This window comes from Homalodisca vitripennis, chromosome 8, assembly GCF_021130785.1.
Source record: "Homalodisca vitripennis isolate AUS2020 chromosome 8, UT_GWSS_2.1, whole genome shotgun sequence".
NCBI classification, from domain to species: domain Eukaryota; kingdom Metazoa; phylum Arthropoda; class Insecta; order Hemiptera; family Cicadellidae; genus Homalodisca; species Homalodisca vitripennis.
This window is the reverse complement of record NC_060214.1, coordinates 113521473-113539252: the sequence shown is the minus strand read 5'-3', so window position 1 is coordinate 113539252 and position 17780 is coordinate 113521473. Positions and strand designations below refer to the sequence as shown.

Here is a 17780-nt window from a genome sequence, read left to right as displayed (position 1 = left end):
TTATGAAAAAACATTTTGTTTGGATTAAAATACAAAGCCTTGATATTTTATAATATTTTATTTTACTTTTTCCACAAGTACATAGTTTTATAAAAGATTATTTTATGTACAAAATTAGATGATAGGTGATTACTGTAGTCAGTTCATAGGTGATTACTCAGCCTAAGAATGCACTCTGTGCTCTGAAAAAGATCACATGTATTAGTAAATATGTAGAAATCGGAGGGAATGGTCCTGTGGGGAGCGTGTGCTTACTCACAGTTTCAGAGAGCATTCAAACTGCAAAAAAAAAGCTATTTGAATAATCGCAAAAATAAAATTCAGTCGTGCAGGCAAGCTTTCAAGGAATTGCAGTTGTTAACTCTCCAGAGTCTTTACATTTTGGAAACCACTTTGTTTTGTATGTAAAAGTGTGCCTTAACCAGAGGCCGGGACATACATATGCATGAGACACAAGGTAGAGAACTACTATAAACTGCGAGACAGAACGGTGGTTTTTGAACATCTGCCCTCGCAGGCATATTTTATTAACAGACTGCTAAATGCAATTAAAAATTCCCTAACGCCCAAGGTGTTCAAAATGCGCCTTAAACGCCTTTTGGCGTCACAAGCATTTTATAATACAGGGGAGTTTTTCGCATTTGACTGGGAGACAACCCAATTATACGACTGATTCTACTGTTTTAAGTGGGTTATGTTATATTGGTGAAGAATTAAAGGCGCTTAGTTATAAAATTGTATGTGTGAATGAGAATTTTATTATATGAATGTAAAAAAATTTAGATTAAAATCCATGATGCTATACAACGTACTATTGTCACTGCAATCAAACTGATTTGATTTGATTTTAATTAAAGATAAGAAAATTACTGACAAGCGTTGAAAGAAAAAGTGGTTATCAAACAGAAATGTTTTCTAAATTCTAAATCCATACTGAGGATGATAATTTACTCAATATTACCAAACAAGCATTGTAAAAACAGAATTACCATGTTCTGAAATCTAGTCTGTTCCTGAAGCGGTAAGCTAACATGTAGTCGAACTAGGTTTAGTAAACAAATCTTGACAAAGTGCTGCATCATACTAGATTCAGGAACCACAACACAATTTCACTCACAAAAAAGTGCTCGTTTTGTTAAATGTTTTCACTACAATTTTTGAACAATAAAAACCATTAAGTATTCTAAATACTATTAAGATTTAAGACTTCTTTATTCACTGCTAAATATATGAATGTTGTAGTACTTAGGCTGTTTTACATGGTAACGCTTATTGGCTTGCATTGTTGTTCGCTTTGCATCGTCAGTCAGCTGATTACTTAGCATGTGTCCATTATGGTTTTGCCTCCATCGTAAGATGAAACTACTGAAGATTTATTAAATGCACGATTCTAAAAGGAGCTATGTACTTCAGAGGCAGCGTTTTGAAACGTTACAACCAAAGATTTTTGTTTTTAGTTCTCACTAAAATAATTGCTCACACTGGAACTGATTCTATTGAAGGTGCCATCAAAGTCAAACAAAGTATTTATCAATTTTAAATTGTTTAAGACATAATTTGGTACTCAAATTACAACAAATTTTTTGCTGAACATAAGGTAAATTGTTTAGGCATTTAGGCCTACCAAAAGAGGAATCACAGTACACAAAGATAGAAGAGTGAAAAAAATCAGTGGACAAGACTAAAAGTATGAGGAAACAGGCAAGATGAGATTGAACAGCTAAATGGACAGGAGCTTGGTTATATTTATTTAACCTTTTGAGTGCCAATGTCCGATTCTACCAGACATCAAAAGTTGGCCTAAAAGTGAACGTTCAATTTCAGAAAAAAAAATCACTGAAAATTAAAAACTTTATATTTTTAAACTAATGTCATATTAAATTGTTTGTGAAGAACTGTTCTTTTCAAAATAAATTGTTATAGAACACTTCCAATCAATTGACTTTAAAATCAATCTAGAACTCACATATTATAAACATTTTTGGTTGACATGGCTACCAGAAACAACAATGTGACATTAGTTTTTAAAAGTTGTATAAATCACTCATTATTGAACATAATGATAGACATTTTTTCAAGATTTATAGAAAATTTAATACCCTTTCCAATGATATGGGCAAAGGATATGAATTTTTTGGTAATGATCATTTGGTTGAAAAATTAAATTTAAATAAATTCTAAAACTTTTTTAGGTATATCCATTTATGGATTCCTAAATTTTATTTTATGGTAACTTTGTTATTTCATTTTAATTGGGTCATTATTAGAGAAAAATAAAAAAATTAGGTTGATAGTTTATTAAGTAATCAAACTGTGACTTCTTAACTGAAACCTTGCAAAAAGCCTTCAAAGGACTGGCACTTTTAGGTACACCCAATAGAAAAATACCTAGTACCCAGTATACCCAATCAATAAATACTTGGCACTGAGAGGGTTAAAGATGATGATGGCGAGAGCAAAAATATCGGTTGAGAAGTTTTTATGTACTTTAATATGATCTGGAGGCCACTCTGTTCCTATCTACTACTAGTTAGAGTCTATGTAAGGAAGTAAATACATATGCAAGTATTATAAAAATAAAATGTTAAATTTGACATTTACGAACACTCAAGTGATTTGTGCTTGAATTTAAGTAGATCTCGAGGGATGTTTTTTCCTTTTTCTGTGCCATTGAAGCCCGCACTGATGACCAGGAGCATATCCGATGAGTACTCTCTCGACCTTAAATCTCATTGGACGATCTGAGGTCAGGAAAGCACCAATCAGAAATGCCCCTGGTCATCAGTTCGGACTTAAGTGGCACCTTTTCACACAGCAATTTTGACAAAAAAAAATACTTGGAGATAATACACAAATTCAAGCTCAGATCATGTGAGCACTTGTAAAGGTTAACTTGAACTTTGGTACAGCTCGTAATATATTAATGATAACTTTGATTCAATAATTTATAATTATTGTTGCCCCTTGCCAGAATCAACAATGTAACCATTTGTTGGGTTCCTGGTCATGAGGGGATTCTTGGGAACGAAAGAGCTGATGCCCTGGCCAACCAGGGCTCAGCGACAATTATGACGGGCCCTCAACCGTTCTGCGGTGTTCCAGGGTGTGAATCCTCTAGGGTTGTCTCGAAATGGATTCGCGCGGAGCATGGGAGAAGGTGGAGGTTGCATCCGGGTTTGAGAGTGAGTAGAATGGTATTACAGTCACCTTCCTCCAAGGTGGCTTCGGACCTTCTCTCATTAAACAGATCAATGTCTTCTAAGGTCATTGGTCTCATTACGGGGCATGGTCACCTGAGGAAGCATCTTCACAGAGTTGGCATCCTTCAGGAAACTGCTGAGCATCTGCTCTTTGATTGCCCTGCAATAGCAAGAGAGCGGTATGCCATCTTTGGTAGTTTGGACAGGGGTGGTGAATTTTCCCAGGAGGACTTGATAGGTTGTTTTCGGCGGTTTGTTGAACTGGTGAAGTTGTAGACTGGTGGGCCTCATGGTGTGTTTCCGGGGTGCGCAAAAAGCCCTTGAGGCTTAAGTGCAGTGCATGGCAGTAGGCCACCCCAAGGGGAAAAAAAAGATAACTTAATTTATTTGTGCTGTGTAGTAGATAGGGACAGAGTGGCCCCAGGATAATACCAAAGTACCGGGTTTTTTTTTAAATTTATAACTTTTACTTTTTTAAGAATCTTTACTAAAATAAATATATAACACTGTAAAATAAATACCTTTTATACATGTTGGAGAGTACTTTCCCACTGTTCTGAAATCTGGACTCATTGATTTGAGCTGCGTCTAGCCACTGTTTTCGGATGTTTGTCCATCTCGAAACATGTCCCTTGAGCAATTCTTCAGCTGTCGGTAAATTGTCTCCACTCTAGAAATTATTTTGGGAAACCATGATTAACCTTTTAATGCTGGTTTTTCTATTAGCCAAGTTCACTGCTAATTTTTATCACAATTCATTGAGAAATTTATATATAATTTAAAATTTATTTTAAACAAAGTTATTAGGAGATCAGTTAAAATTCGATCCTCAATGATGTCCATAGATACCTCACTAAAACTAACTAACACAAATTAGCAAGTAAAATAGTAACAAGATAAATATAAAGATCGTTACTCATTACATGTAACTTTGCCAGAATCTCACTGGTTTCCCACCACTTGTACCGACCTTTGTGGTATTTTTCTCAAAAAATACCCTTCAATGATAGTGACAAATTTAACTTTCTTTTTATGCAGGAGTTGAGAAAACCTCCATTGCTCTTAGTCCTGAAAGGGTATACACGCTTGCTTCTGAAGTGACAGTATTTTCAGGATGGATGTTTGTGGTTGAGGCCGCCTCCTCATCAAGATCACGAGGAGCCTGTTATCACAGGCTTTATATTTCAGTCAAGTCACCTTGCAAGAAGGAGAAGGCTAGCTTTCTTCCTGTCAAAGCAGGTAGGGGAACGCACTCCCTCATGTTAAGGCTAGAAAGAGCCTTTGACGCTAAGAAAGCCCCACCAACTCCAATAGTCAAACTCCGCAGAGGACTAGACCTCTCAATCCACCCTTCCATCCCAATATGGCTCTTGGACATCCATGGAGTTGCCAACCACAAGAGAACTTTCCTGGGGGAGAGTTGGTACTATCTCATAGTCCCCACTTTGTAAAAGTATTAAAGAATCACCACTCACGTAATCCAAGGAGATTCCTGTGAGCTGGGGAGGTGCAACAGCAGGTATTCGACAACCCAAAGGTGGAGAGATGGGTGGGGGAAGTTTTTCCATCTCTCTTACAACCTCTGTATCAAATTCAAAGGCACCTTCCACTTCATTCTTTATCTCTGGACTCTCTCTGAAAAGAAAAACCATTTAATTATAAACAACTCAATATGCCGAAACACATTGAATAATTACATATTTTTTAATTAAATTTTATAAACAGTTTTTGACTAAGCAACTGGGTTATTGTAAGATATGCTATTTGCAATGGGTACCATGAATGCTCACGGAAGATCACAAATGCGGAATAACATTGAATATATTAGCAGTTTCATATCAACAATAGAAACACAAAAAGAAATTGTTGAATTCCACGGTTAAGGACATTGAAACATGGTGTTTTCACTTACTCCATAAACAAACAATTTCATTTGAAATCTCATTGCTGTAACGTAGAGAAAGAAACAATAAAAAGTTTTACGTGAATTAGCATGTAATTAGCTGTCTTAGCCCGATCTTACCTTTGATGACTAATCTATTTACCTCTAGCAAGTCACCTCGATATTCAATATATATATAAACATGTTAACAGCGTTTACAATGATAACAAAAATTTAGAACATCTTGACTATATTTTTAATTAAAAAATGGTCATGCTCTTTCCAGTTGAGGTTGCTATCTTTATGAAATGATTTGTATATCAGACATCGTCCAACAGTATAATTATGTCACTTTTACTTCATTTTCAGCCGATCTGCGATGTCCGATTGGTGTTATAATCGCACATCATTCTACACATTCATGTATCTTAGGTGACTTCCCACCTAACTATGAGTAAAGAAGAAAAATTAGATAAATCAGGTCTTTCATAAACAGATAAGCTATTGTACAATCTATCTTCACCAATATCAATATTTGCTGCTTGGCCTAAGCCTAGGCTATCACTGTCACAGTCTGTTACATTTTTCAGTGTTGTTAAAATGTCATCATCACCACTTTGTGTATTTTTCAGTACAAGAATCATCCTTATTCTCTGACCCAATAATAACTTTGAAATCAGAAAGAAAATATGTACTCAATAACAAATATTTTGAGTTAGTAATAGAGTTTAGTCTTCTACACTGGCTGCGATGGTATTCGAAGAGACAGCTAAGCTCTTACTGCTAAGCTAAACATTCAAATGTTTTGTTTTCTGGTCAGAAGCTTGAAAATATTGAAATTTCATCATATATTGGACTAAGTAGGATTAAGGATTTTTTTGACAAAAATAATCTTTTATTAAATTCACATAAATCTAATTATATTTCTTTTTCTACAAAGCAATCCAGATCAAATTTAAACTGTGACATTTTTCTAGACAATGACAGACTTAAACAAGTAGACCACACAAATTTTTTAGGACTTATAATAGATAAAAATTTAGCTTGGGATAAACATGTAGATCATGTTACTAAGAAGATGTCTACTGGTCTATATGCATTGCGACAAATGGCAAAAATTAGTAATTTACATACACTGAAATTAACATATTTCTCTTTGATCCATTCACATTTAGCTTACGGAATAAACATTTATGGAGCAACAACAATAAGTAATTTAGATAGGCTTTTGGTCCTACAAAAAAATCTTTGAGAATCATGAAAAATTTAAGATATACAGATTCTGTTAAACATATTTTTTCTGAACTTGGAATTCTGATAGTGTATGGTTTACACATATTTGAATCAATAATTTATGTAAAACAATTTTTTGATCCGATACTACAAACCAATAAACATACATATAATACTCGTTTTAATAGACATGTTGATCAACACAATCTTGAATTTTACAAAAAGAAAACATATTACAGAGGTGTTAGATATTTACATAATTTACCAACAAAATTTATAATGGAAACAGATCTGTTAAAATTTAAAAAAGAAGTTAAATATTATTTAACTAATTTGTCTCTATATTCTTTTGAGGAATATTTCAATACAAAAACCAATTAATTCATTTAAAGAAGAATTGAAGATAAATTGTTAAGATGTTACAATTGTATTTTTTTACTTATATTTTTAAATTAATATTAGTATTTAGTTTTATTGTAGTGACGCTATTCTTTGTACCTTGTACATATTACAGAATAAAGTAGTTTGACTATTGACTATTACTCTTCAACTAAGTACGGTGTAATGACACCTGCAATCTGTGTCTGAAGAGACGAAAAAACGTTGAAACAGCTTCACTAGTCATAGTGTCTACTCCGCTCAACACATGGTTCCCATGCGAGCCATCTCAGCCAGTGTAAGAGACTAATCTCTACTACTAAAACTTTCCTGGCTAAGACGATCTGATAAACTACATCAGGTTAGGAAACTGACTACACAACAAAAACCAGTAAACCAATCGTTATCCAACTGTCACAGACTTGCTGAATACGAAGTAGAAGTGAAGTAACTATAACGTCCAGAAGCATGATATTATTTTAAAACCTACTCAAAAAAATCCTGGTCTTCATCCTGCAGAATGTTTTAAAGATATACCATCTCATAACACAAAATTTATCAGCGTACCATATTTTATACCATGATACATTAAATTAAACAAGCATAGTAAACATATTAACAATGCATAGACTTTTATAAAGATTGTTTTCTTAAAAATGGGATTTTCACTAAAAGTATGCTAAAATAAATATGAGCTGAGGGGGCAAACAGGTTAAAAAATTACCGACCAGAAAGAATTAAGGCAACAATTTATGTTAAATGTTGCAGCAAGGAAGAAGAAATATCAAAAGCTGTTGTTATAATTTGCATAAGTAATAGTCCAAGATTGTCCAGTAAGTGCAAGACAATTTGCTTTGAACCATTTATTCATCTGTAGAAATACTTTTATACTCACCATCCAACTAGTACCCCTAATACTGAAAAAGGCTATCCTTTACAAGTCACAAAATACTCACAGTGGGGGGTACGGCAGTGGTACGCGTGGCTGATTAGCGATCCAAGCACGACAGATCGGATAGAGTGGCGTGTCGTCTTTGAACTGTGCAAGATCTACGCTACGATCAAAGAGTTTCATGACAAATGTGTGGTGGAATCCCATCTCCAAATCCACGGCTGCTTTGCGCTTGCGCCGACGTATAATCGTGGGCTTAATTTCTCTGCACAGGTACAATTTTTTAACATTTTAAAATAATTACACAAAAGTATATCAATATAAAGTGGTGATCTGATTCCTTAGCAATATTGATCCTTAGGAATCAGTATAGTCTATTAACTGAATGGTAGTTTACAATGCATTGTTATAACACAACATATATTTCTCTTACATTTTAATTTCTAAGAAAATTTAACTACAGGAATACATACTAACATAAACATTTTGAATGACTTGTTATAAATACAATGAATAGTAAAACTCAAAATCAATTTTTATCAGTATAACATACTGTACCTAAAATCTTTATATTTATTGAAATACAATAAAAAAGGTGTTAATTGACAATCCAGACACTTGAACAAGTAAAAGATTCTTATAATGAAGTTTATTAGTTATAATTATAGGTTACTTTTGGCCTTTTGAAGGCCAGGCCATAAATTTATTTTTATTTATAAACACCTATATCCTATACTGTTTGACACCAATTCAGATCTTGAAGATCTTGTATTAAGCCTACTCAATAAACTCAATAAACACCCCAGTTATTAAATTCAGTTTATTTACCCAAACAGCCAACCTCAAAATGGCACTTTTGGTATACTCCTATAAAAGTATAAACCTATAAATCGTAGTATCTTAATAACTTTTGTTTTGTTTGACTTAGTATTATATATAAAAGCATATGAATATTTTTTTTATGAAACTTACTTTTATTAATGTATTATTTTTTATTATTCGTTTTTTATACTTAATTGTTATAAAATTGGGTAAAAACATACTGTAAGGAAACCATTATTATTATTATATATTTCCAAAAACGTACTTCTTTGATACAACTTCCAAATTGCATCTCTCTACTGAGCCAAAAAATATTTGATAACTTCAAATTAATTATAATAATCTGAAATGATATCTATTTATGTTTCATTTGATATTATATTACAAACAAAAAAAGTAAAGTAAGAGAAAAATGTAATCAAATGAAGGGTGCGGAGATCTTGTCTCACGGCCATTTTGGTAACATAATTCCTGAGCCAGTATATCGGCCTGTGACCGTTTAATAGTTCGGTCAGCTTATATTTTAAGTTTATATTAAACATCATTCTAAGGCTAATTAAAACAATAATTTAACATATTACTTATTTGTATTTCAAATTGAAACCGTGCAAGATTTCCTTGGAAATTAATCCTAAATCTGGTGTGACAAAACCTGAAGTGTTGTTTTTAAAAATTTAACGAGTCTTTGACTTAATGTTTTTGGTATTATAATTATTTTATAACTTTTTAACGCAATGTTAAAACTTGTTAAAATTTTTCCACCCTCTTTCTTTTTCTAATAGGCTTTCCTTTAACCCCTATTAATGTAGTAATTTAATGAGTGAATCTAAACTCAACTAACTTCTTTATCTGAACAGGTTTGCTGGGTGTAGAAATTATCTCCTCTTGACTGGAACTTGAGTCTTCATCGCTGTTGATAAGCTCTTGCAGAGCACCCTTCAACCGGTCCCTGGCCATCATCACGTCATCACCTGCTCAAAAGCACCAATGCACCAACCACATTGTCAGCAGCAAAATATAGTCTATGGACTATTGATTTAGTATTTCTTGTATAACATTACAATGTACTACCAGTGGAACCAACACAACACTTGTGAGCTTTACAGTGTTTTCCGGACTACGAGATATCGTTTATCAGGGCCAGTTTCCAGTCCTGGCCTTTTCAACTCATCTATTCTCTATTAAAGAACTCAATGAGGACAGTGGGGACTCAGGTTTCAGGGTTTCCACTTCACTGGTCTTAAATAATTCAATATCTACTGGATTGAAAAACACATTAAAAATATATGTTTACATTTGTATTATTTATAGTACGTACCATAAACTTAATATGTTTAAATTCTAACCACCTTTCCTACCCATGAAACAAAATATAAAGCTATATAACATTTTTACATTTATATAAATACATATTAATGTACAGATACATAGAGCACAGTGTAAACAAAAACTAACTACCAACTGTTTACTACACATAATTATGGTTAATTAATCCTTCCTACATCTTAGACGGATATATTGGAATGGTAGACTTTGACCAAAACGCCAAATACAGTTATATCCGATATTATAGATTATGTCTCTTTTAGAGTTTATTAATTCACGAAAGGCTTTTGAAATGCCTGGTGCATATTCCGTGCTTATTGCGGTTGCCAAGGAAGTATTTATAAACGACCTTCACTCTACAGCAGAGGGAGAGGAGCGCCCTTTGTCTAACTCTGACCACCTGCTCATCAGTTATGCATCTCCTACAGAGCCATAACCAAACATATCCATTGCGTGTATTACTGCTTTCTTGGTTGTTAGAAGCATGCGCCTCTACTACGTATCTCATTATTATTCTTCGTGTAGTAGTGTTGTGATTAATTTGAAATATTTATCCTGTTTTATAGTAAAATTAAATTAAACTTTTCAGTACAATTACATTTTACAATGAAATAGAAATTTATTTGCAATAACATTTTTGTAAATAGTTCTATTTTATTTTTATCAATAAATACGCTAATTTTAATAAAAATGCCCTGATTTATACTTTTTTTGCTTTTACCTTTTATAATTTAGTTACAATAAAAATTAGCTTTGAACTTAAAGAAACTACAAAATTTGTTTATTTGTCTTGGTGTTACAGGAAAGTTAATGGATTTATTAGTGGCGTGCAAAGGGTTAAATGCGAATGTTGAGTTCAGCTACATTACAATTGACATTCTCAGCTGAGTTCACACACACTCAGTTTCCATTGAATCAACATTTCCCACCATAGCTATGTTATGTGTTGAAACCCCGGTTGCCTCACTCTGCTTTGGGATCATAATCCACTCAGTTGTGCACCTTATGAGACAATGAGTGTACCTCTTCAACTATATTGCACTTTATTTTGTAGTCTAGGTGTTTCTGATATCAAAATGATGCTAATTGTTCATTTTGAGCTTCTTCGTCACTACTTTTTTTTATATCATCAGACGGACGTTGACTCCAAATTCCAGAAGTCAAGTCAGGACATTGACTCCAAATTCCAGGAGTCAAGTTAGGATGTTGACTCCAAATTCCAGGAGTCAAGTCAGGACATTGACTCCAAATTCCAGGATTCAAGTCAGGACATTGACTCCAAATTCCAGGAGTCAAATCAGGACTTTGGTTCCAAATTCCAGGGGTCAAGTCAGGACTTTGACTCCAAATTCCAGGAGTCACAAGTCAGGACATTGACTCCAAATTCCAGGAGTCAAGTCAGGACTTTTACTCCAAATTCCAGGAGTCACAAGTCAGGATGTTGACTCCAGATTCCAGGATTCAAGTCAGGACATTGACTCCAAATTCCAGGGGTCAAGTCAGGACATAGACTCCAAATTCCAGGAGTCACAAGTCAGGATGCTGCATTGGGCGGAAGGTGAAATGGAGCTGAACTCAACAATCACATCTGTTTACTGTTTATTTATTACAGAGCAGCTAGTCTGCCCATCGATGTTAGCAGACTTCCAAAGACATAATTATGAACATAGACAGAGAAAATACATACTTGAAATCACACATTACTTACAAAGCATATTTTCTTAATCTTGTTATCCATCTACAAATTTTCACATACATTTCACCAAAATGTGTTATGTTTTGGTATAATTATGAATGATTTCCAATAGGCTATATCAGAAGATCACCGTCAAAAGGCCAAACTAGACTATATATCATTATATCATAATCATTAATCATAATCATTTAATTAACAACATTTTGGGGTGAGAATACAGTAATGTAATTCACAAGAGATGAGTCGCCTCGTTCGACACCTAGAAGCATCAGCATACATGCTCTCTCACATAACAATGCACACAAACTATATATAAAATGTTCAAATAGTCTAAAAAGTTTTTATGTAGCCTATGCAGTGTGTAACTAAATTTTAACATTTACTATTTTTATTATGATAGTGAGGTCATATAAATACTATAAGAAGTTATATATTGTATGATGCAAAAGCCGGATTCCATACTCAACCATTGTTACAACAAGCAGACAATATCTAATAACTTTTATACTATTTGCAATGTAATCCGCTACTAACATGTCAGGAAACAGATTCTTGTCTCTACCAACATTTAAAATATTAATTAGCAACTAAACACTTGGGGCACTGCACATCAGTATACTGTGGAACATAATTAACATAATAAAGTCGTCAAAGGGATAGCCAGACAACTTCTCTCTGAAAACTTACCACGCGCCTCATATCTCATCTTGGACGAGCTTGGACTCGCCATTCCAGTCATACGCCTTTTTTTGGCCATCTAAAAAAAGTAGAGTAATGTTATGGAAAATTAAAAGAAAAATTCACATAGTAGTAGATTACAATACACTTGACAACATTGTGAAACATTTCACTTTTACTTATTTTGTATAAGAAATGTATTCAATACTTAAAATTATGTTTATTTTTTCTAAAAAAATTCACTTTTAGAACACTTTAAGGATGCAGTGCAATAAGTGGCCACCATGACAACTGAATCAAATATTGATTAGAAATATTTTGATTACCTATTGAATATATACATTTGACCTATAGATATTCATTATTAATAATTGTCAGCTGTTTTCATTTCATAGACTAACAATATTGTTTAATACAATCTTAAAAGCCTATGACATAAGTCTGTTCGACATTACTCTTCCAAATTATATAAACAAAATAAAATCAATTATATTTGAGTAATGGTTGCTAGAGACGGGAAATACCCGTCTTTAACCTATTTACCAAAATAAGCGCACAAGTGAGCGCTATTATAATATATAGTAACCGGGGGGGTATATATATATCTGGTGGGAGTGCCGATAGCCCGAGTCTGAGTTAGAGATAGCGCAGGTTCGAATCCTATCTGTGACCGTTGCACTTTTTATCAGTACCATTGACCTTGTATTGTATCGACTCTCCCTCTTATTCTGCTTGATAAGATCCTCGCACAGGCCAGTGGCCCATGAGGACGGGCAGAATAAGGCATAAAAGGGGATCGGCTTTTCCTTTTTAAAAAAAAAAAATAGTGAGTGTAATTTTATAATACGTACATATGTACACACTAATAACAAAAATAGATTTTATAAGGACTGAGTAGTACCCACTAATTGTGTTATTTCGAGAACACTGTTTATAATTTATCAGTATAAATGTTACTTTACAGTGAGCAAAAATGTGTATACTAACATGTTACCACGGGAACAGGTTACTTGGAATGTAATACATCAACATCTTATTTTTAATAGGTTACTGGCAAACTACAACATTTCTCATTTCTAGTGACTAATACTCAGGAATACACATGATTTAACTTTGAATTAATTTGGAACTGAATTTGTTATAAAATATTAAGATTGTATTATGTGAAGCAAAATTTTTATATGTAAAAAAATATAAGCATTTAAGATTATAACAAATAATACAACTTTATTTATACCAAGTTTAAGCAGTGTAGCTCTTTACACTTATACTTTAAAGGGTAAACATGTCTGACAGCATTTAAATCATTCTAATTGATAGTATGTTCATTCGAAAGTTAATAGTCGATTTGGCTGTGTTGGTGGCCGCTTATTAATATTAATAATAATACTTTATTGTCATGGACATATATACATGTATATATACAATGTCAGAATTGTTGAACATTAGCCTACATTGTTCTTAGTCATACTAGAGCAGTAAAAAAAAACACTTAGCTGTATAAAATAGTAACAATGCATGTATGTAATGAATGTAACAATTATTGTAAAAACAATGTAAAATTGATAATAATTAATTGATAAATAAATAAGTATATAAATAGATAACATCATAAAAAATTCAACAAGTTAACAAAAAAATAAAGACTATTAGTAAGAACAGTGAACAAGAACAAAAATAAACTATTTAAAGAATCAACAAAGTAAAACGGTACTGATCAACGAACAATACATTACAGAGTTATGCCAGGGTGTTCTAGGAATTCCTCAATGTTATAAAAAGGATTTGCTAACAGCCTGACTGGCTGTTGAGTTTTTTAAGAAAAACCTTACAGCTATACAATTTAAAAAAATAACTTAACATATTATAGACTTTTTTGCGTACCAGTAAGATTAAATGCCGGGGCGGCAAATCACGAATTTGACGTTACCAACGTATTCTGCTCACCCTCCTGAACAAAAAATATATATAGTACTAGCGGGCCCGGCGCGCTTTGCTGCGCATTTCAATAATTTTTTGCAAAAGTTGCCCGCGGCTTCGCACGCAATTTCCCGTTGAAAACAGTACACTATATTCACTTATTCTTTTTCTATCACATTCTAAACATTGCTGAGATAATTGATAGTCGTTCCATCGTGAGCCTCTTGGGCGTATTATGAAGGTATGTACCATATTCCTGCCTCTATCTAGCTGTTACCCACGGCTTCGCACGCAAATCTTAAGAACCGAAGTCCTTATATTACTTAGTAAATTTTTTTTTTTACTATAATAAAGTTTAGATTAAATTAGTTATATCTCCGATGCCACGATTGAGCTTGCTTTGTTGTCTCGATCGAGAGAATATGTACACACGGAGTTTTGAGAACCATACTTCTGTCAAAAAAAAACAACTAAGGTTGATTTTATAACATTCTTTATATTTGTAGCCAACGTAAGATAGTAATTATGATATCTGCATTACTCTTCTGATCAAGCATGAGCATGGTTTATATTAAATAAATATTGCAGTTAAAGGTGAATTTTTACGTCAAATTTGAATTGTATTATCTGGATAGTAAAGTCTATGTTTAACAGTGATTGCAAAAACAGTTTAAACAAAATTTGTCGTTTCTCTTAAGCTTACTCTATGCTTTAAAACTATAAGTGTAATATATGTTTACAAAGAACAGCTGATTAAAAATTTGAAAAGACGTTAACATATGTTTGCTGCAATGCATTTCTTATGGGTATTTCTGTAACCAGTGGGGCGGAATCCTGAATCGGGAAAGGGATGGGCATAGCTTATAAACCTTCTCCGTGGAAAAATACATATACGTACAAATTTTCATCATGATCGGTCCAATAGTTCACGATTCCATAAAGGACAAACATACAAACATTCATTTTTATATATATAGAAAAAGTAGTAAATATATATAAATAGTATACCTATCAGTATATATTTTACTGATAGGTACTATCTCGAGGGATGTTTTTCTTTATATAAATATAAAATACTAGAGGGGCTGATCAAAAATATAAATTGAAATGTAATGCAAAGGCAATTATGTAAAGTTAAAAAACTATATAAATCATGAAAAACTCAAATATATAGATGGATCAGAGAACACATACCATTAGTGTGTTGGCGGATACAGCTGAAAAGCAGCAACAAAAAAGTCGTCTATCACAACGAAACGACAAAGTCTCCCGGTTTAAAAACACCACTCGACCGCACGACGAACACATACACTCATTTTTTAAAATTCCATGTTCAATTAAAAAAGAGATAATTTCGTTTCGGTTAAAACGTAAACTCTTTACGTGCCCTACGAAACACTCCGACACACACACAATTCACTAGGGTTGGTTGAACTAGTGGATGGTTGATTCATCATTGTAAACGCACTCACTCAATCCAACCTACTGAACACGATATCTTGTGTAGAACTGACCCATGCCCCGGAGAACTCAGATAACAGGTACGTTATCAGGCTGCTATCAGTCCCGGCCGCAGATAATATTCAAGTAAACAGATTATCCAGACACAGCACACAAACTGAACATTAAAACATTAGGAACTTAACCACTTATCAATATACCCCCTAAAATCATGTTATTTGTCATTTGCACCCCATAGTACTATATATATTTTTTGTTCAGGAGGGTGAGCAGAATACGTTGGTAACGTCAAATTCGTGATTTGCCGCCCCGGCGTTTAATCTTACTGGTACGCATTTTACTTAATCGGCATTGTAGAAAACTAATATTGTCTTTATTACGTGTATTGTATGGATGTAGTTCTTCATTAAGTATCATTTCTGGTACTTTTTTTAAGGAGTAAGCAGCAAATTCAAAAATGTAAAGATTGACAACAGTGTTAATTTTTAAAGTAATGAATATAGGCTTGCAATGATCTAATGGGGCTGAGCCATTAATTATTCTAATAACACTCTTTTGCAATTAATTACTGCAGCTCATTGTGTTCTTTTTTATAGCTAGGTTTAAAATAACAAATTATTGTAAATTATTGCAACACAGCCTTTCCTAACCTCATCCCAAAGTCTGATAATACCAGTTAATATATACCACCAAAGAACTAAATATAATGTCCCAATCAATTAATAAAAATCAGAACAATCAACAGCCAACTCTTACTATCAATTATTGTAAATAATGAAATACAAATTTAATAATAATAATAATAGAGTTCCATCTAAATTGCACAAGACAAGATATTTACCTTAAAAGTGTTAATGATCCTTCCTTTGTAATTAGCCTATTCCTAATTAACTATAAGTTTAATAATTAAATTTAAAATGTTAATAATGTTTCTCAAATGCATTAACTTTTTCCTACGATTTTAAAACAAAATCTTTATTAAAATATAATAATTTATTTGTTTTTATTTATCTAGCACATATTTTTCAGTTCAGAAACATTGAAGACGAATTTCGTTCAACAGACAACATAGGAAACTTGGCGTTTTAATTTAAAATTAAAAAATATCCAAAGACTTGCGAAATGTATAGTTGCTGAGCATGAGCATAGATACACAAAATTAACTCTACTTTTAAAAATTTATTATATATAGAAATGATTTTTTTTTTAATCTTATTAGTAAATTTACTTTTATTTTATTTTTAATTGCTCATTAGTTTTATTCGACAAAAGAGAAACGTATACACACACACACACACACACACACAACACACACACACACACACACACACACACACACACACACACACATATATATATATATATATATGTACTCGCCTATGCCAGTTCTTATAACACATTTAATTATTACACATTTTACCCATAACCTAGTAAAAGGTAAGCGATTCTGAAAGCTCAAGAACCGGAGAATGTAACCAAACTAAATGGATTTTAGATTTAGTAAATTATTATGCTAAGATTGCACCAAACTTGTCTATCTTTGCTGTTCCATTGTTTAAACTATTGCTACTGTATATATTCGGAACGCTGCTTGCAAGAACGTAGCATGGAATGATTTTGGGGAGATTCCAGAAAACTGATATTTTCCCGGAGTGGAAAGAAAGTAAGGCCCCACTTTGTCCCTTAAAATGTTCTTGACCCGTTTCTTTGTTGAGAAGGATCTTTCAGCAGTACATGTCAGTTATACTGAATTATTTAAGTAATAATAATCGTTCACTAAAAAATGTAATTAAAAATTTGGAGAGGAGCCACACCCCTCGCTGGCTGATTTTAAACAGGCGTTTGAATCTATTAAGAAAAAAATAGTGACTTCACCTATTTAGCAAATTATTATCCAGAGGTACGATTGTATACAGATAGTTCAATCTATGGCCTCGGTAGTGTTCTTAACCAAGTAGAAGCAAACGGTACTGAGAGATCTATCTACTTTGCTTCGAGGTCATTAACCTCAGCTGAACTAAAGTTTTCAGTCATTAATAAGGAAGCCTTAGTGATTATCTTTGCTATTAAGAAATTCAACCAATATTTGTTTTGTTAAGAATTTACATTGTTAGCGAACCACAAACCATTCTTATCTATCTTTGGTCCTAAGAAAGGGTTTCTTGTTATGCATATTGCAAAGATATGCACTATTTTTATCTGGTTGCGATTTTAACATTGAATATGTAAGATTTGGAACGAATGATCATGCCGATGGTCTATCTAGGTTACCGTTAATTGTGCAAGAGTTGA

The 17780-nt window shown here is 33.0% G+C and overlaps 1 protein-coding gene across 1 annotated transcript; it reads right to left on the bottom strand.

The window, feature by feature from the left end:
• Window positions 1–43: 43 nt before the first annotated feature.
• LOC124367930 (protein lin-37 homolog) lies at window positions 44–16577 on the bottom strand. The gene is made up of 7 exons (XM_046825137.1): window positions 16330–16577; window positions 12117–12186; window positions 9249–9378; window positions 7650–7850; window positions 4676–4835; window positions 3722–3870; window positions 44–182 (listed from the first exon to the last, which is right to left on the bottom strand). The coding sequence occupies exons 2-7, from the start codon at window positions 12184–12186 to the stop codon at window positions 158–160; spliced, it is 735 nt and encodes a 244-aa protein (XP_046681093.1). The 5' UTR covers window positions 16330–16577; the 3' UTR covers window positions 44–157.
• Between the last annotated feature and the right edge of the window lie 1203 nt (window positions 16578–17780).

Bases quoted from the DNA above. Each gene is read 5' to 3' on its own strand.
- LOC124367930 (XM_046825137.1), bottom strand. From the start codon at position 12,186: ATGGCCAAAAAAAGGCGTATGACTGGAATGGCGAGTCCAAGCTCGTCC. The intron at 4,836-7,649 runs GTGAGTATTTTG...TTTTCTTTTCAG, and splicing joins CCACTGCCGTACCCCCCACT to AGAGAGTCCAGAGATAAAGA. The intron at 3,871-4,675 runs GTGAGTGGTGAT...AATAATTTCTAG, and splicing joins CAGGAATCTCCTTGGATTAC to AGTGGAGACAATTTACCGAC.